Source organism: Adiantum capillus-veneris, chromosome 27, assembly GCF_014529385.1.
Source record: "Adiantum capillus-veneris isolate H3 chromosome 27, ASM1452938v2, whole genome shotgun sequence".
Classification (NCBI taxonomy): Eukaryota; Viridiplantae; Streptophyta; class Polypodiopsida; order Polypodiales; family Pteridaceae; genus Adiantum; species Adiantum capillus-veneris.
Genome location: NC_140957.1, coordinates 108,451,362 through 108,471,590, shown reverse-complemented (window position 1 = coordinate 108,471,590; position 20,229 = coordinate 108,451,362). Strand labels below are relative to the sequence as shown.

General features: G+C 43.9%; 1 protein-coding gene across 7 annotated transcripts in view; it reads left to right on the top strand.

Annotated features, from left to right (window-relative positions):
* Positions 1-19,203, top strand: part of LOC147422539 (Alkaline-phosphatase-like family protein) — an 88,331-nt gene extending 69,128 nt beyond the window's left edge. For 4 of the 7 annotated variants that reach the window (XM_086503029.1, XM_086503026.1, XM_086503028.1 and 1 more), the window contains exons 7-15: positions 14,062-14,193; positions 14,271-14,367; positions 14,626-14,836; positions 15,813-15,915; positions 15,996-17,045; positions 17,193-17,285; positions 17,366-17,649; positions 17,737-17,821; positions 17,963-19,203. In XM_086503029.1, coding sequence (XP_086359155.1) covers positions 14,062-14,193; positions 14,271-14,367; positions 14,626-14,836; positions 15,813-15,915; positions 15,996-17,045; positions 17,193-17,285; positions 17,366-17,649; positions 17,737-17,821; positions 17,963-17,980 — 2,073 coding nt within the window. In that variant the 3' untranslated portion in view covers positions 17,981-19,203. The remainder of the gene's footprint in view (positions 1-14,061; positions 14,194-14,270; positions 14,368-14,625; positions 14,837-15,812; positions 15,916-15,995; positions 17,046-17,192; positions 17,286-17,365; positions 17,650-17,736; positions 17,822-17,962) is intronic. The other 3 variants (XM_086503023.1, XM_086503027.1, XM_086503024.1) reach the window with 2 other exon arrangements.
* The last annotated feature ends 1,026 nt before the right edge of the window (positions 19,204-20,229 follow it).

Sequence of the window (20,229 nt, the reverse complement as noted above, 5' to 3'; positions counted from 1 at the left end):
TGTGTTGAATAAGAATACCATCAAGAATAGGTTTCCTATTCTTAGAATTGATGATATTCTCGATCGTTTAGAGGGTGCTGCAATTTTTAGCAGGATAGACCTTAAGAGTGGGTACCATCAGATTCGTATAAGGCTAGAGGATGTGCACAAGACTGCGTTTAGAACGACATTTGGTCTTTATGAGTTTCTAGTGATGCTGTTTGGGCTAACAAATGCTCCTGCCACGTTCAACAGAATGATGGACCGGATTTTCCGCTCGCATCAGCAGTTTGTTGGGATGTTCTTCGATGACATGATAGTGTATTCGAAGAATGAAGAGGAGCATAGGCGTCACTTGACCATTGTGTTCGAAGAGCCGCGTAGCCATAGGCTACTTGTCAATCCTAAGAAAAGTGAATTCTTCCTCGAAGAGATCCACTTTCTTGGCCACATAGTCTCAAAGGATGGTGTCAGAATGGATCCCTCAAAGGTCGAAGCTACTTAGACATGGCTAGACTTGAAGACTCTGCACGATGTCAGAAGCTTCTTGGGATTGTGTTCCTACTATAGAAGGTTTATCAGAAATTTTGCAAAGATAACATCGCCTCTTCACACTTTGCAAAAGAAAGAGGTCACTTTCAGATGGACCCAAAAAGAGATTTCATCTTTTAGTCTCTCAAAGGAAAAGTTGACTTCAGATCCAGTAATTGTTTTGCCAGATCTCAAGAAGTCATTTGTGGTCCAGTGTGACGCGTGTGGCAGTAGCATCGGAGCAGTGCTAATGCAAGACGGACGGGTAGTAGCTTATGAAAGCCGAATTTTGCAAGGGCCAGAGAAGACTATGCAAGTCTATGAGAAAGAGCTCTTGGCCGTGATTCATGCGCTTTCTAGCTGGAAGCACTACCTCTTAGGTGCTGATTTTGTTGTCTAAACAGATCATCAGACCTTGCGATACTTCTTGACACAGTCAAAGTTATCCGAAAAGCTTATGCGATGGGCAAACATTCTTTCCATGTTCCACTTCCAGACTATGCATGTGAAAGGCAAGAAGAATGTTGTGGCTGATGCGTTATCAAGGAAGCCACAAATTTCAGCTGTGTCAATTCCTTATCATCATGAGCTAGATGACATGAAGGAACAATATACTGCTCATGAAGATTTTGCAAGGATCTTTGAACAGTTACAAGAGGGGCAACATCACGAGCACTACCTCCTCAGAGATGGTTTTATGATGATGCATGGCAGACTTTGTGTCACTAGGCCACTGCGACATAAGGTCATGGAAGAGAGTCATGTCCCACCGTATGCAGGGCATCGTGGTATTGATGCGACAGTTAAAGCGGTAGAGATATTCTTCTATTGGCCTACCTTGAGGAGAGATGTGGATGCCTTTGTGCGAGCATGCATAGTTTGCCAAAAGGTCAAGTTTGACAGGCAAAAGGCACCAGGATTGTTACCACCACTGCCGATTCCGGATAAGCCATGGGAAAGCATTGCTATGGACTTTATCTTCGATCTTCCAAGAACGCCAACAGGGAATGATGGTATATGGACCATTATCTGCAGGTCTATCGTTGTCAGGAAGAAGATAAAATCTGATCAGATGGCACGTTTGTTCATGTACAATGTGTTTAAGTACCATGGTATGCCACAATCGATTATTAGTGATTGTGATCCTCGCATGACCAGTTTGTTCTGGAGAGGATTGTTTGAGAACATGGGCACTATGCTCAAGTTCTCGTCTTCGTTTCATCCACAAACTGATGGACAGTCAAAAGAGGCTAATTCTACTGTCTTAGATCTGCTGAAATGTTATGTGCCGGATAATAAGGGCAAGTGGGAATAGTATTTGCCTATGCTTGAGTATGCGTACAATAATACAGTGCATTCCTCTATTGGCAAAGCAGCTTTTGAGATGGTTGAAGGCGGCAAAAAGGTTCCTCCCATTTTGCATACAAAGGACAAGATCTTTGAGGCAGATCGATATGTTGAGAACATGGATGAGATGTATAAGAAAATTAAAGCTGCCTTGGAGAAGAATAGGGCAAAGCAGAAAAACGTTGCTCATCGTCACCGTCGTGAATTGCTGTTATCACCTGGTGATTGGGTTCCGTTAAGGTTCAAAAAGGCAAGGTTAAAGAAGATGAAGGGCAAGGAACGACTGTTTCCTAAGCTCAGTATGCGTTACTATGGGCCTTTTCAAGTGCTTGACAAGATTAGTGATGTGGCTTACAGGTTGAAATTGCCTGATGCGTGGAAGATTCATAATGCGTTTCACGTGATTCTTCTAAGACCCTTTGTGGGTGATGTGTCAGAAAATATGCCAGATGAGGATCAGACAGAAGTTGAGGAACTTGATGAGATCCTGGTACCTGAGCAAGTTTTGGCACATAAGGATAGAAAAGTTAAAGGACAAGTTGCAAGACGCTATTTGGTGAAGTTCAAGAACTATCCACCTATGGATGCAAAGTGGATGGAAGAGCATGAACTGTCAGAGTCACCAAATGTATTGCAGCTTTACCTTGAAGCCTTTGGGTTACAGCCTACTTATGCCCCAACCCAACGTGTGCAAAGGAGGTGTAATGATAGAGCTAGTACATCAAATGTACATATGAATTCAGTGCCATAGATGGAAATGGCAAAAGTATGAAGGTCTCATTAAGTCATTTGTATCTATGTATGTTACGACCTTTCTTACGGATACATGCGATGATAAAAGAGTGTTAATAGCACAAGATCATCAGTGGCGTGTATTTATGGTATGCAATCGAGGACATTTGCGATTTCAAGAGGGGGGTATGTCACGAGGACGTGGCAACTGCTAACTTTAGTTGTTGGTTTTTTTCCAATGGGTTTTGTTTTATTTTTGAGACCCTCTTTTTGAAGTAGCAAACGGTCGAACATTGTATGGCCAATGTGAATGGTAGCTTCACCCGCAGATGGGAAGTGGTCGGCATTGGAATTCGTATAGTAAGAGGATGTCTAGGCTCAGAGCAAGATCATAAAGGTCCCCCTCGTCGCACTTAGCAAGTTGGTGGATACTAGGAAGTGAACTCAATAAAGGCATAAAGTCAAGGTGGGACTACCAGCAGAAAATATCCGACAGTTGGGCCACATTGCATTTTTGGATGCGGTCCCAATGAGGATAGATGGTCAGATGACCACAGGGAGCCTAATGGAATCATTTCCTAAAATTTAGGGAACTGCTATTTTGGGCCGCGAAATGTGTTCGCGTCATTACCTCCGGTATGACTAGGGGAACACATTACGACTCTGCCGCGAAGTCAATTGGGCGTCCAATCGGGAGATTTTTAGGCGGCAACCCCGAAACGGGCAAAAGCTTGTAAATGCGCCAAGTGTCACTTTTTCATGAACTTGCGTCATGCAGAAAAAAGGGCGCTGATTTTTAAGCTGGGAGAGGATTCATTTGGGTTTTTGTCACAGGTTAAGAGCTATGGAGTGCTTTCTTTCCCTCCCATGTATAGTGTGGTGCTAGGAGTGATGCCCTACACGCTACACACTGCTCTCTCCCCCCCCTACGTGCAGTTATGTGATGCGCCACAAGAGGGCTCTTCATTTGACTGATGTACAGCTGTGTGGGTTCATGCTTTTGTGTTGAGGCAAGAGTCTCCTTGAGGAGGAATAGAGGTAGCTAGCTGCTACTCCAAAGTAGGCACCAGTGAGGGTCATAACCTCACCGTATAGGTGCAAATTCAGTGTTGTGTATGCGCAGAAAATTGACTGTTTTTTAGCCATACGGACGTCAGAACCCTCGGGAATCGTGCTCCACTGGTAGAGAACAGTTCGGGGACTGTGTAGGGCTGGAAACAGGGCAAAAACCAGTAAATACAGCGACCTGAATTTACTGTTTTTGGGCAGGAATCAGAGGGTTTACGTCAGTGCAAGTGAGATCCAGCAAGGGAATTGATTTTGCGCAAGTTTTGGGGTTGTTATGTTGCCGAAATTTGGCCAAATCAAGTAGTATCTAGCGGGATACAGGTAAAGGATTCCCAGGACTCTACTTTGTAATTTTCTCTCTCAAAGAAGAAAGAAATACCGAAAGGGGCGCCAATTTTGGGGCCTACAGGTTGTCGGCGTCTGCTCGGGGCATTCTAGCTTCCGAGCCGAATGTGTATTCAAGTGTTAATTCCCGTCGCAGGTTTCCTTCGCACGTTCTCTTTGTGTGTGCTTAAAGTAAAGAATTTCGGGTGAAAGCCAACACCTACCGCCCTACGGGCCGGTTTCAGTCTTCATCAGTTTTCCGACCTTGTGCTCAAGGGCATCATCAAACTCTTCCTAAGAATACATCTTCTGCTTGTTGGCACTCGGGGGTGGTTTCTTCTTCATAACCAACTTGAGAGGTGAGAGGTTGGCATCACGCCATCATGAATGGACCTCATTAAGTGGGTGACTATTCCGGTACTTGGCGTACTTTGGGTCCTTCGAGTACTTGAGCATTCACTTTGCACAAGTGTCAACGTGTAATTGAGGTCGTAACTCTGTCTTGTCGACATCTCCATGCATGAACAGGCCATGCTCTTCCCCTGATTCCTCGGAGAGAGGTTGTAGCGTGGATAGTGTGTCATGCTCTCTACAGTGGGTGCTCCTCAGTGCAATGTGCGTGACATCTCACTCAAAACAGAATGAAAACAAAGGGAACAATAGATAACAGTTGGTCAACATAGAGACACAACAGCAGACCAGAACATATGGACTCGACTATCTCAAAGAACCGATACAGACTCTGGCGTGGTAGCACACTCAGCTCCAGCCCAGAACTCACGGGTACAATGGGGGTGTCCAGGCTCAGATGTGCAGGGATGGTGCAGACGTGCTGTGTATAGACTCGCTACTCTAGACGACGACACTCGACCATATATAAAGAAGATGATAATCATGACCCAACAACTACTAGTTATATGTACAACCATAAAGAGCCACCAATGGCTCATAAATGTCAGCCATCTAAGTCTATTCCCAAACTGAGTGGTGGTGGAACCAGACAAGACCAACTGTACTAACTGTGTGTCCTGTGAAAGTGACACTGTAGCCTGCTACAGGTTGCCCGCCACAAGACCGTTCACCGTCTCGGTGATAGAAATATTGAAAAACTGAGAAAGAAAACCACTAGGGACTGCATATGTACAATGGTGAGCTCCTGAATTTGTCATCCAAGAGATAGAGTTGTGGCCACTATTGCACCCGAAGTATTAGACTCTGGAGGTGGAGCCATCAAATCAATGGGAAAACTTTGGACTCTATGAATGCTCTCCACACATCGACTCTCAGCGAAAGGAGCAGCCACCTGTTGCTCGGCGGATGGGAGTACCTGGCCTGAAGTGTACTGAGGCCGCCGACTCGCACACCCATGTCGATGTGCGCCTGCAAAGCCGTCAAAGGAGCCGTCTGTGAGGATGACATGTGTGGTAAGGAGCCAAAGGTGCCAGGCTGCTGAAGTCCTTGAGGGTAGTAGTCAAACTGCTGCTGTGATGGAGCACGTCCCCCAAACTGTCTATGACTGTACTCTCCATATCCCATGGGCGTCTGCACTGATCTAGCGGGATGAACCCACCCACATCCCATGGTAGCCTGAGGCTGTTGCTGAAACCCAATGTCCCATTGGACTAGCATGTCCCGAAATCCTTGCATTTGAGCTTTGAGGTCATCAATTATCTGGGACTTTACATGCAAAGCCTGATGCAAGGCGAAAATGGTAGCATCTCTATCAGCAATGGCACTCTTTGCAACTCGCAAGTAGCCTTCCGTGGCTCTATATGTGGCCGAGTGCTTCTGGTGGGTAGCTGCTAATTTCTTGGCACCAAGTTCAATCATTGCAATAGCATTTCTTGACTCCTGCAGGTTCTCTTCAGAGATTTTGAACAACGAGGTAGAGTCTGTTCCATTGGAAGAAGCAGTAGTAGCACTTGGAGGTGTAGAGTGCCCAAGAGGCACTGCAGTGGATGCCGGTGTCACCACGGTAACAGGTTCAGTGGGTGAGCTGGAGATGGGAGAGAATGACGAGGGTACCACAGGTGGTGAGAAGGGTGTGGTAACAGTGGCAGGAGTATAGACAGGAGCAGTAGGGAGAGGTACCTGAGGGAGAGAAATCGCCTGAGTAACAGAAGTGGACGTACCAAGAACAGCGGAGCTCCCGACGGCCTCCGGCACTGTAGAGACGGGGACGGAGGTAGAAGGACGTCGTGGAGGATGCATCACCCGAGTCTGGGCTCTCTGAAAATGGCAGAGGTCGTAGTGTCTCTACCGTATCTTTGACCACTTTGACTCTTTTCTTTTGTTTCTTCTTCTGATCATCTGTGCCAAGAGACTTTCTTTTTGCTTGCGGTGGCAATGCTGCATCCTCATCCACTTCAAGAGGGTTGATGCGGATGTTATCACCCAAGCCAACAGTGGTGCGGCAAAACATTGGAAGCTAGATTGAGGTGATTGCACTTGTGCTCTAAACCTTTTTGCCCTGGTCTGCAATGATGTAAAGAGGATTTGATGAAACCCACAAGGTATGTTCTTTATTAAACAGTAGAGACCATCACATTGTGGGAACGTGGTAGGTACTTCGCATTTTCCCTTTGGTCCTTGAGCATCTCTCACTAAAAAGTAATATCTGAATACTGCTAAGAGAGCTTTGTGATGCTGCAGATTCGGATGATCGGGTTCGAACAATGCCTTGCATGCCTGTATGGTATCAGCTTTGGAGAGCTTTGAGTAAGACTTAGTACTCGGCTGCAAGGAGGGAAAGTTGGTCATCCCCATCGCATGTCCTAGACGCGCAGCTGTCAAAGTGTCCTCTGACTTTGGGAAAAATTTTCAGCATTTCATGAATCATGCCGACAAGTATGTTATCAGGAAGGATAGCTTCAGCTAGTGATTTGATACCCAAGTTGTCCATTTGGTCCTGTGAGAGAACATCTATAAGAGATGGCTTGGGTTGCTGCATGTGAAAATTTAGTGAAAATTTTATTTTGTGTTTTGTTTTTTCAAGCCTTGCAACTTCATGACTGATCATGTGACTCATGACTTTCCTTTTCCCTTTTGGATCCTTCTTTTTATCACTTGAGCTACCACTGTCTGAGCTGCTACCACTGTCCGAGCCGGAGCTAGAATCTGCATCCGATGTCGAGGCCTTGTAACTTTTGTCAGATGGAGCAGTTGACGTCATATCCGTGACCCCATGGCTGCTACGTTCTGATTCCACTTCAATTTCATAATTAGCATGCCTGTGTGGTTGAGGCCTTTTCCTCAGCAACAGTTTTTTTGCCTCCTACCATATCCACTGATTGTGTGCAGAGAGGTGCCGAGATCTTGATCGTGCAAAGCACTTTGAGCAGAACCGAGGGTGTAGATTGATTCTCAAGCGACAACAGAGAAAGAGAAAGACAGACGGAACATCCAATCCATTGCCCCTTCAGACTCGTAAATCTCTGATCGCTACACCTGTGCAGACAGAGCACACAGCCTCAGTGACAACACCCGCTTGTATAGGACGAGAGCGGAGAGATGAAGGTGGGTAAGGCCGAAGAGGGAGGGGCGCTGAGTAGATAGACGCCGGCTTGGGTAGAGGGAACGAGGGCGAGGGTTTTAGGGGGAGGAGCGAGGGGCTCGCAAGGGGTGAGGGTTAGATAGGCCGAATAGGGGGGGGGGGGCCGAGGGGTAGATAGGGGTTGAGCAGGCAGGGTGGGTAGGGGGGGCGAGGGGTAGATAGGGGGTCGAGGGGTAGGGTGGGTAGGGGGCGAGGGTGAGCGACAGGGGAACATGAGAGAGGGGGTTTTCAAAAGAGTTGATGGACGGTTAGGGGGCAAGGGGGCAGAGTGTGCGAGAGAGAGAAAGGAGGAGAGAGAAAGGAGAAGGGAAGAGAGAGAGAGAGATAAAAGTTGTATTGTGCTGTCAGAAAAAATTTACCTGCTTCTCTTTAACTAGGATATGGGCGATTAGAAAGGTTAGAGCACGCACACACAGTTAGAGCAAACTTACGTGTATGCGTGAGAGAGAGGGGGAAGAGGAATCAATGAAAGGAGCAAAGCATAATGTGACTTCCTTGAATGCATACTTTTCAGCTTTTCATGAATAATCCGCATACATCCGTGCTCATTCATGAGTGAAACGTGCTCAATATACAATATGTCATGCCTAGAAAAAGGGATCACATACAGACGCTGACTAAAATACAGGAAACGATCACGAATGAAACACTCGAACAATGCCTGCTGACTAATCATTCGAACACATAGTACTTCTTGTAAGGGTTCTTTGGGCCTAGGCTCGAGAGCCAAGGTCTGTTCGTCGTGTTTGATCGAATGTGCCTAGGGGGTGCTGTGGACCTCGACTCGAAAGCCAAGATCGATTCTTCGTGATTGATCGAATCTGCAACGAGGTTAGCCTTGCTAGAAAAAGCATTAACTAAACCATCATCCTTGTGAACAATCATGTCTTGATCATACAAATCATCATGCTTGTGAGAAAACACATCTTGATCATCATGCAAATCATCATACTTGTCCTTATCATTCAAATTATCATGCTTATCAGTATCATGCAATGCATCATGCTTATCATCATGCAAATCCTGTGTATCATGCTTTGGAGAAGAAGAGACTGAGAGAGTCTCCTTCTCCTGAATCCTTTCAATCTTTGCCTGCACATTAGAAATGAGAGATGGAGAATGAACAACTTGCTCTCTACGAATGACAAGGGGAGAGTCACATTTGGCATTGAAAGTGAACGTATCTTCCGCCCTATCAATGAGAGGGTTATGCTCACAAAACCATCGAATGCCCAAAATTATATCACATCATGAGAGACGAGAGACTAAAAATTTTCTACGGAAAGCAGCTTGTTGAATTGTAAACAACACGTCAAGGCACTCTTTCGTGATGAGAGAGTCCATACCGGGAGCGAAGCCAGAGACCTCAAGAGGAGATTTCTGACTAACCTCTAGGCGGGCTCTCTCAACAAGAGAGGGATTAATCACATCATGCATACTGCTTGGGTCAAACAAAATGACAAAACGCTGCCCCGTCATATGACCATATTTAATGAGAGACTCATCAATGGGAGGGTCATGAGAAACTTGGGGCACACTCGTGTTGTCATTCATTGCATTGACAGAGGAAGTGGGTTCTGTGGATTCTTTAGATTCATTAGAGTCAAGCTTAGGACATGTTCTTTTTATGTGACCCTTAATGTGACAATGAAAACAACGACCTTCCTTAGAATAAGTGCTTTGCTCTTCCGATGCGATGTATCCTCCTAAAATTCCTTGTGCTACCTTTTCATATGGAGTGAGCTTAGGTTTAGCAATTGTGTTAGCCTTACCCTTAGGTTCATTTTGAGAGTTCTTTTCTGAGAGACTATTGGAAGACTGGTTAGAAGAGTTACCGTTCTTACTATTCTTACCGTTCTTACCGTTCTGAGGGTTCTGAGAAGTTTGAGAGGTACATGTTGAAGTCTTGTTTTCCTTAGGCTTTCCCTTGTTGTGCTTCATCTCCTGTGCGAGAGCAATCGCTACCGCCTTGTTGAGATTGATTGGATCGAGCACCTCGACATCATACTTGATATACTCGTCCAATCTATAAAGGAATGCCTCCTTGCGCTCCGCATCCGATTTGCGTAATTGAGTGCCGAGTTGCAAAACACGATTAGAGAAAGACATAACTGGCATACCATTTTGCTTGAGACTGCGCCAATCGTCCTTCAATCGTGCGATATACTGGGGTGGCATAAACCGTGCCTTGAGCTTGTCTTGGAAATCAGCCCAATTGATGGAAAGGGGCGTGAATTCGTCGGCTTCCCCTAGGTGCGCGGCTAACTGTGTCTCTTGCTATGCGTGGTACCAATTGATGGCATCACCGGCGAGGTACATAGCTGCCGTCAAAACCTTGCTATTTCCTGTCTTCTTAGTTGTCGCAAAAAAAGCATTAAATTGATGTAACCAAGACTGAATAATCGTAGCATCCATCTTACCATCATACTTACTGAACTGGATCTTCTCTGTGACTCGGTTGTTGGAGTCCGAATCTCGGCTTGCGCCACTTGATGAACTACCAACATCTTTGGCTGGCTCGGACTTCGAGGCGAGAACATGTCGTACCAACTCTTGCATGCGTCGTTCACTCTGTGCTGCACGCTCTGCCTGCCTTTTCTCGGTTGCCAAACGATTCGCTTCTTGTTGTGCCATCATGTCCAACATTGCTTGACCAAAGCCTCCATAGGATTTGGTACAATCCGTGACGTAGATGGGGAAGGGGGAGGGTCGGGAAAACCTACTGGTGGGGAAAACTCTTCTTCGCCACTCCCATGCTCACCACCTCCATGTGAAGTATCCATTCTGCTTCGGGTGATGACCATACCCTGTGATCTTGGTTCTTAAGTTCTTGAGGAACTTGGATTGTTGTGGGTCTTGGGTTCTTGGGTTCTTGGGGGTTTTTAGTTCTTGAGGTTCTTGAGGATCTTCTTTCGCTTGCAATCTGTGTTAGAGAAGGATCTTCTCTTCACCGGAGTTCTGCTCTTTTCTGCGGGCGCACCCCTTGGCGGCCTTGCGCTCACACCAAGGTGGCTTTTTCCCACCTCACGTCGATTGGCCGGCCGCTAAGTGCACGGTCCGCTCTCAATGAGTGAAAAGAGGCACAAGGGGAGGTTGGACAAGCCCTTCTTTCTTGGGTTTCCTGTCACTCTTCAAAAACACGATTAGGAATCAGGTTCCTGTCACTCTTTAAAAACACGATTAGGAATCGACACGCCCAAGTGAAGTTGGGTTCGTGCGACCTCAACAAGCAAAAAAAATGCTGTGGTTCTTGTGGTTCTTTCCTTGAGTGATACAGAACATTGCTAAAGCTCTGATACCAATGTAAGGTGCAACGGAAGTGAATGTTGAACTTTGCTGAAGATGAGTGCTCCGAACTGTACTCAAAGTTCCTTTCACCTATGGAAGGGAGAGCCTTCCGTTCTTTAATGAGAGAGTGCAATGGATACAAACAAAGTGAATGGACACTGTGCGTGAAGGTGAATGAGACTGAGAGATAGAGAGAGAAGAGAATACGACACCAGGGAGTTATAAACCCTCCTCCAAGGGCCCCACTCTTGATGGCGAGAGTGGTCTACTATTGATTGCACAATCTGATACAATGGCTGATGCGATGATCCTAGTTGCTTGCCATGTCGATGTCGATGGAGTGGACGACGAGGACGATGCTAAGGCTGAAAACTGAGTGCTTCGAATCTACGACTGCTTGCTGAATTTCTATGGCTGAAACCGCTGTTTCGTATGGCTTGAAAATGCTGGATAGGCTGCTGCAAATCGCCCAAAAAAAATGTTGTCTATGGCTGAGGTAGTGCTGCTGGTGCTTTCAAAACGTTGGATAGGCTGGCTGCTGTAACGCTGTACCAATGGTTGGAAAACGCTATCTGCAGGGCCTTGCTTCTCGCTGAATCTACTGGTTGGAAAGCGCCTATGCAAGGCTGAAAACGCTGATAGCAGTGCTGAAAAACGCTGGACTTTTGGGCTCCAAAAACGCAAGGTTGGTGGGGGGGATCGTCCTGCTGAGAAGGGTCTCCAGAGGCCTGTTGCACTTGAGTGTGCTCTCCTTCTTCTTCTGCCAGATAGTGCTAGTGCTAGGTTGCTTATATATCTTAGCAAAATTGCCCTACCTAGTTCCCAACAAAAGTCACTTAATAAATAAGTGAAAAATGTCAAAAATAGGGAAAATAGGTTTAATGAACTGGAAAATTCCCCTGATTGATTCTGATGGGAATGCTGATGATCATGTTGCGTGCAACCGGAGGATATGCATCTAACATAAGTGACCGATCATGCACAGTCTGCGAACAGACTCATAAAAGTGCCAGATCACTTCCTATTCTAGACTGACTTGACTGATTGAACCCTGGTCATGCTGTAGCTTGTCCACGGACACGTAGGGTTGGATGTGTTACGTGACAGGTGTTGTCAAGATGTAGGGGCTTGTAGCCCAAGACCTCCATCTATACAAGTGCTTAGGGAGGTTAAAGAGGGACAAATGTCATGACATGCATGTCAACACATGGTGCACATGCATTGTGACACATGGCGTAGGAGGTATGACACATGGATTTTGACATAAGCGATGATGCAAAAAATCCTCTAAAAGCGTCTAATACAAGCTTCTAGAATCTTCTAGGATCTTCCTTCTACAACCTTCCAAACTTTTTTGGGAGCTCGCATCCGTGACAGAAATTATCCACTCTTCAAATTGATTGTTTTGAAGAAAGTAGCACCATGTAATCTGTGAAGTATATCATCGATAGGGGGTATGGGACTTGTGCTTGATGATGATCTTATTTAGAGCTTTTTAGTCTCTGCACATTCTCCAAGATCCATCTTTCTTATAGACGAGTAGCACTTATGAACAAAAGGGAGATGAATTAGGTTGGGGCAAACTCTTGGTGAGAATTTCATTCACTTGGCTCATGATATCTTTTTGCTGTGGGTTTGTTTGGAGGTAAACTCCCTGTTACCAAATCTATGGTGTGATCTTCAGGTTGCTTATGAGGAACCTTACCAGGAAGGCTTTCCAAAAAACAATCTTTGTGTGACTTAAGAAAATCTAGACGTTTTGACTCGTAAATCAGACAAACTGGAGGAACTCTTAGATGCACTCTTCTCTCTAGTGAAGATGGTGTAAGTAGAAATTTGTGATTTCATTAATTTAGAAATGGCTGACGTCAATGTAAGTTGGACATGCTCTCCTCGGAAGTTTACTTCAATAACTAGATTCTTGCCCTTGATATTCTAAGTTCTTCAATTGTAGTTGTCGAGGCTGAGAATCCACCACAATGCTATTCTTGTGGAGCCAGGGTATCCCCAAGACAACATCACACCCCTCCAGTGGAAGAATATAGAAGTCCTCCTATCAAACTTACTCTTGACAATGCAAGGGAAGCTTGCCTATCAAAGGTGTCACTGCAACCTCATGCCCAAGTGCCGCTAGAGTCGCATCCATTTGTGGCCCCATCTCTTATGGCTTCACTCCCAACCGTGCTGCCACCTCTAGTGAAATAAAGTTGGCCTTCGCTCCGTTGTCGAAGAATATCAGTGCCTCAATGCCCTGCGCTTTGTAGAGCTCAGTATTCTCATCCTCTTGATCCTTTGGCGTCCTCTATAAATATCACAAAATTCCTTAATAAATAAGACACAAGTCTTGCTTGCGTCTTTTCCTTCTTTGTAGAAGCTTCTCGAATCTCTTCTGATCTTACAAAGAAGAAGATCCCTTTCACTTTACAGAATTTGGCAAAAGGAAGCTTTGCAGTGCTTAACAAAGAGGGACGTGCAATATTGCCTTTGTAAGACGGAAACTTACAGCAGCAGTTCATGCTCTCTCCATATCACTACCTTCTCTGAACAGAATTTTTCATTAATATGGACCACCAGACTTTGCAAATATTTCCTTACTCAATGGACAGGATCAGCTTAGAAAATGAGTTGGCTAATTCCGTGTGTATGTTCCACCTCGAGAGTCTTCATACATTTGGAAGCAATAATATTCCTGAAGTGACAGCTATCACTTTGGTTTGTCATCAGGAGCTAGCATCGTTTTCAAGAGATGTATCCTGCAAATCCCGACTTCTCAACCATATGGGGCAAGGTACTGAACGTGGAGATCATCTCTCCCTTTTAAGTTTTTGATAAGATCTTTACCACCATCAAGCTCTCTGTGTCACAGCACCACTGTTCACAAGATCATAGATGAAACACATGTTTCTCCTTATGTGGGTCGTAGAGGTATTGTACCTACAACTCAGAATTCTAGAGATCTTTTTTCCACTCTGAGAGCTGACATTGAGAAGGATGTCTGCGAGTGTTTGGCATGCCTTACACATAGGACTACTTCATAGTTTGTCCAGTTGTAAGCAGTCCAATTTGTAATCCTGTAAATCGTGTTTGGCTAATAAGATTCGCTTGTTATTGATTGAAGGTGAAATGTCTTTTTTTGTGTGTGTGTGTGTGTGTGTGGGTTTCCTTTTCTTTGCAAAGACATTTCCTGTGAAGTGTGAATGTATAGCCATGTTAAATGTGTGCCAGCATTTTAAATGCAGGTGGTCATAAGCGATCATGGCATGACTCATGGTGGTAATCATGGGGGGGCAAGTTATGAAGAGACTGATGCCTTGGCACTTTTCATGTCCAAAGGGGCCTTTTCAGATCCTAATATTGACAAAGCTTCTCAAGTATGCTTGTGCTCCTTACAAGAGATCTTCGAACATATGGATTGCAGCTACTTAAATAAACTGTGTGATCTTTACAGGTTGATATAGTACCAACATTAGCATTGCTGCTTGGAGTACCGATTCCAAAGAACAGTGTTGGAGTGTTGCTTCCTCAGCTCTTTGACACTCTTCCTGGTAAGATTTAAGAGATGTTCACTATGGATTGCACGTGTTACAAATTCACTAGGAGTCCAACAGCAGGAAAGACTGCTTTGAGCACATGATTTGTGGTCTTTGACACCTGCCGCTACTGCTGGTTGGGTTGGAAGACTGAACATAGTGAGGGTTGACAAGAATGTGCACTTGGAGTAACTCTGCTGCAATCACATAAACATCAAGATGTTTAAGTGCCCTACCGTAAGCTTAAAATCTTCACCTATTGTGGCAGAACAGCAGCTGAAAGACTTCGGGTTCTGGAAGTCAATTCTTGGCAAATTTTGAAGTTGCTCAAGGTTCGATACCCCCGAGTACAATGCATAAGTTCCATCTGCTCTGGAGAAGTGTCAATGCATGAAACTAATGGTGATGGGAAGATCATAGACTTCTGTCATTTATTCAGCACTGCGAAGAATCTGCATGCAAGTTGGAGAGAGTCGTGCAACAGGTACTTATGTAGCTACAATAGAACTTATTTTCTCTAGTATGTCACCTTTTCTATTTTATGTGGAAATGGATGTGTTAATAGCACAAAAGAAGAACGAGTCCCATGACTAGCACATCACCCAGGAAACATTCACATGCGGGTCTGGTAGGGGTCCTGCTACTTGTGCGTAATAACTCTTCTGCCTGTGCCAATATCATGTGGGGAGGAAGATGGGCATCTTGCAGGGATCCACTTGGTCTCTAGTTGGATTCGTTGATTGCCAAGGCTGATCATATGAACAAGGATTTCTTTCAGGTTTTTTGGGAGATATCCCTTATCGATAATCTGGAGACTGGGGTCTCAGACGGAGATGGATACAATCTTATTTATTGCCTCCGATTCTACTCTTCCTTGTTCATCATGGAACCTCTGGCTATGGATATAGCTCAGGCAAGGGAAGAGACATGGTGTTTTACTTCCAGTATAGTTACTCAAGGATTTCTAAGTGTAGATAGGTTGGCAAATATATCGTAACAATAAATATATGAGTATAAGATTTGGGGTGAATCATTTGAAATTTTTGTTAAAAATGACGGTAAAGTGTCACTCCTGGTGAATTATCTCCCAAAACCACAAATTTTTTGGAGGTTCCTAGTTAATCTTTTGACAAACGGTTTTGGTAAAATAGCCAAATCCTAAGAACCCTTGAAAAGTAGCCATTGTGCTAATAAATATCACCTAGCCTTTTCCTTGGTGTTTTTTCTTATAAGAAACAAGCTCATGCACCTACTCTTTGGGCACAAATGTTCTGAGTATGGATATTCTTACTATCGTCCAGGCTAGGCATGAGAAAGGTGATTGCTGTTTCACTTCTTTGGACAAAATGAATATTGATGTTTGTGTTTGAAGATAGTGTTTAGACCTTTCTGACCTTACAATTGTGTGTGCGTGTTTAGCCTTATTCCACTCTCTGATGCTTTCTTGTTGGATTGCTTAGGAAAAATGTAAGTTGCATTTCTGCAGACTGGGAGGCCGTTTCAAAGGCTTATCTCTTGTTCCTTCGTGCAGCTTCAGATTGGCTAGCAAGAGGAACTACTGAGGTAAGTTGTCTGTGGCTTATCATCCTGTCTGCTCACGCCCTCTCAGTTAATTACTGATTGTCATTTTTTGTTTGAAACAGAAAAATTCATTGCTCATTTTCAATGGTGTTTGCCTCATCTTCCTTTCAGCAGTTTTCTTCCTAGGCGTGTCTTTGTCAATAAACTTGGGAGAGTGGAGTGCCTCAAAAAGCATGAGATTTTGGAGTTTCAAGCCTGAAAACTGGATTGCATTTTTTGGAGTTTTCGGACATGCATTAAGCTTCAGTTCCAGCTCTTTAGTAGAAGAGGAGCAGTTTACTTTGCATTTTCTTCTGGTAACCTTGTGGTGCTTATTCCTTCGTGGAACTTTTAAGAATTGGTGGAGTTGCCGAGCTGTAGAACGCCGCAGTTGGGGGCTGTTGTGCAATATATCACCTAGTGCAAGCAGATACCTGAGTCGAGGAAGTCGTAGAGATGCGCTTAAAGAGAGCACTTCCAGTACTTATCACTGGAAGTTTTTAATTCAGGCCTTTGCTGCGCTCGTAGTTCTAGTAAGTGCTAGACTATTGCGGGGTTGGCATCGAGGTGGTGTAAACTGGGCTCATCTTCCGGACATTTCCAAGTGGTTGGAACAATCTGGTCCATCTGCACTTCCAGCATGCCATGTGATGTCACTTACTGTGGTTGTCATTACTTGCTGTTGGCTGGTCCTGGAACAAAGGCCGCACATCGTGATGCAACAAATTGTAGCAGGAGTTTTAATCATTGTAGCCTTTCTGATTGAATTGTACAATTTGAGGACATGTGAAGGTACTGTAGGCCATGGTGATCAATGCTCTATCACAATAGCACAACTAGTGTACACCGTACTAGGTGGCACTGCCCTTGCTGTTTTCCTCCTTTCCCCGCTTTCCTTTAGAACAAGAACAAGGCGTTTGAATATTGCATATCCTGAAAAGAGTGCTTCAAGAGATTGTTGGCTGGCATCCGTAAATTTCATTGGAAAAGTTTCAATCTCATGTTGGTGCTTGCTACAGCTGCTTCTTCAACAACCTGTTAATTCAGTTCCGGTCCTGCTACTTTTACTTCAACTCATCAGCTGTTTGGTCTTCTTCAACCTATCTGGCTCTACCTTGGATCTTTGGGTGAAAGTAAGACATCTTATAAGTATGCTGTTGTTATTTCCATTTGCTCGAAAGCTGAAACATGTCTCATTGATCTGGCCAGTGTTATGAAGCGAACCTTTCTTGGTTTTTCCATGATTTCTTTGCTAAGACATCTCACATTGTTGCTTGTAGCTTGTAACGTTATACGTAATGGGGTATTCAGGGCATTTTGGAATGGGGAACACCAATACACTTGCGACTGTCGATGTTGCTGGAGCTTACATTGTATGCACCGAGAGAACATTGTGACCCTTCATATAGAAGTCACCAGTCTGTAATACAAGCTTGTTACTCTCTTTATGCAGGGGCTCAGCCAACATTCAATCTTCTTGTCTGGCTTGCTGGCATTTGTTATAACGTATGCAGCGCCACTTCTGTACATGTTGGGAGTGTTGGTGATGATTTCTTTGACTGAAGTCGATACTTCTGTGGAAGACGCTCATGGTAACAAAGGAAATTCTCTTCTGAAGGCAATTGTCCTTTCTTGTAGCGTCCCTTTACTGCTGAGCTCTGTGATTCTTGTGTCATTTACTCTGGTGATGCTTCTCATGCAAGGTCACCTCTTCATATGGAGTGTTTTCTCTCCAAAGTAAGCTGGTCTTTTGACTGTATTGTCTATGAATTTACAACTATGGTATCATATGTCTTACGTCGGTTGATATCTGTTTTGGTGCAGGTATATTTACGTATGTTTCACAGTCTTGAGCACATATTGGGGAGTTACACTCAATGCAATGGCTTCACTTTACACATACATAGTGGTATAAAGATGGCAACTGGTATAACATTCCAATTTCAATATTGGAACCAGCGAGATTTTTAATAATTGTGTGTGTGTGTGTGTCATGTTTTTTTGCAGATATGAGAGTTTTTAATAAAAAGGTGTTTGTTATGTTTTTCAGATACAAGAAAGAAAATAATCATCAAATCGTAGGTGGTACCCAACAATTGGTATCCGAGCGGGCTTCGTCATCCAGGGCAGTGTCGCCAGCAACCTTCCTGCCCATGTTCTACGATTGGGGGCATTTTTGGTGATGTCCCTGTCAAAAGAGCATGTTTTGGCTATGTCATCAAAGGTGGTTCAGCAAGTCAGCGCTCTACAGAGATGTTTTTGTTGTGCGAGATTATATTATACAGGAATCACTGCTACCACTCTGAAAAAGAGGGCCTTGGGCTATATTCTGTTGCTAGGCAAAGTTCTTAGCATCATCGGCTACTGGTTTTCTGGGTCAAAGCACCCATTTTTGCATCATCTTCCTAGTCTTCTGGAGGCGCTAAAGCTGGTAAAGGAAGAGGGATGTCCTCTTCCTCTCGATGAAATTTCTCGTTCAGAGATGAACTTGAACAGAAAGAGTTGCATCAGCATATTGGGCAAGGTCGATGGAATCCAGGCAATGCAAATTCCCAAAGCAAAAACGATTCTTAAGGGTGTTAAGATATTTTCTGCCATTGCAAAAGCCAGAAATAATGAGCTTGGTTGTGCGTGTTTGGGAACAATGAGTGGTGATAGTTTCCGTCATGGGCATATGCTCGTACAAAGGGTTGTGGAGTTTTGTTGCTGTCTTCTCCAAGGTGGGTCAAATCGTAGAGGCAAAGTCTGCTCGTATGCAAACGCTGAGATCGTTGCAAGGCTGGTATAGCGGGCCTGTAGCTTGGTTTCTTTCGGCTGACGAGCTGCAGCCTTTATAGCTATGATTTGTATCGAACATGGTTCAGCCCCTCTTTCTCTTTGTATTTGCTTTCCATCTTCGACATCAATATTTGATCCATCTTTAGCTATGCTTGTAACCATATTGTACCACGAATGATGACCATCATAATTATTATTATTTCCTCTTGAAAGGAAGGCAGAAGAAACGAGCGCTAAAATTGAGGAAGCTCCATATTTTCCTTATAATTCCAAAACAAGTGAAAGGGTCACTGTGGCTTTCTAAACAAAGAAAGAAAGCGATAACGTCATTAGGTTGAGTTTAGCTGAAAATAGTGTTCGGGAAAGAATTGAGTCAGCTTAGCCTTGAGCCGGTTGAAAATCGAGACTAACCGGTTGTGAAAACCATGGTAAAGGGAAGAAAAACGATGAAATATGGAAAAAATAGTTAAAAAATCTTGCAAAATTTATGCAAGTATATGCGGTTCGCTTCTTTGTGAGGAGGAAATTCGACCAACGGATGCTTAATAAAAGAGACTTTCTCGAATATTGACTATAATTAATTTATAGAATGCGAGAAAAATCAAGCCATGTGATGTGAAATAAAAAGAACTCATCAATATGTGTGTGTATCTATAGAATTTACTAGAATTATGCAAGGTGAAGCTTCACTTTAAGATTCTAGAACAATAGAATGCATGAAAAGTAAAGGCATGTCGATGTGAAATGAAAGGTGAAATAAAAATATTCATTTATTATTTTAAGATTGAAATAACATTTAAGGTATGTCTCAATCATCACTCAAAACATTGAAAGTATGTCTAACCCAACTCTACTCTTAAGAAAGCCAAAAATAGATGAGGGTATTGTAGGTATTGTTGCATTCACAAATATTGCACTTAGTTTATTGTACCTTGAAGTAGCTAGTCGCTTAAAGACCACATATCTAGTAAGGTGATATGAAGGTCAGCAACCTACTTAGCACTCTTTGTAGTCCAATAGGCCACTTAGAAGAAGCTTGATTCAGAAAGCTTGTTGTTCATTGCAAGGATAATGGAATTATATTTGCTATTTCTTTTTCTTGTGGGTTTTGCCAATCTCTCTCTCTACACTTGGCACCCGCGTATTCCTTTTTATAGTATTTCAATATTGTGTACTTTTGAAAGCATATAGGACGAGCCTCTCTTTTTCTTGTAGGGCAATAAAAACACAGATTATCTTCTTTGGCAAGTAAATACAATATCAAGGGAGAGAAATGTTGCAGTTGTGCTTCAGGTTGCGTGCAAGCTCCTTGAGGGCAACAACATTGAGATCAAGGGTATGCAAGCAAGATCAACACTCACAGCTACCCATATCCTTTTGTGAACATATCTTGGTCAATGTTTTGCAAGCTCTTAGAAGTCATGATATGGACTCTTGTCAATGTTGATGGAAATTATGAAATAAAAAACTTGCAAAGCTTGCAGTCCCTTTATTCATTTTTTTAATCACAATTACTGTAGCCTTAGGCACCATTCAGAC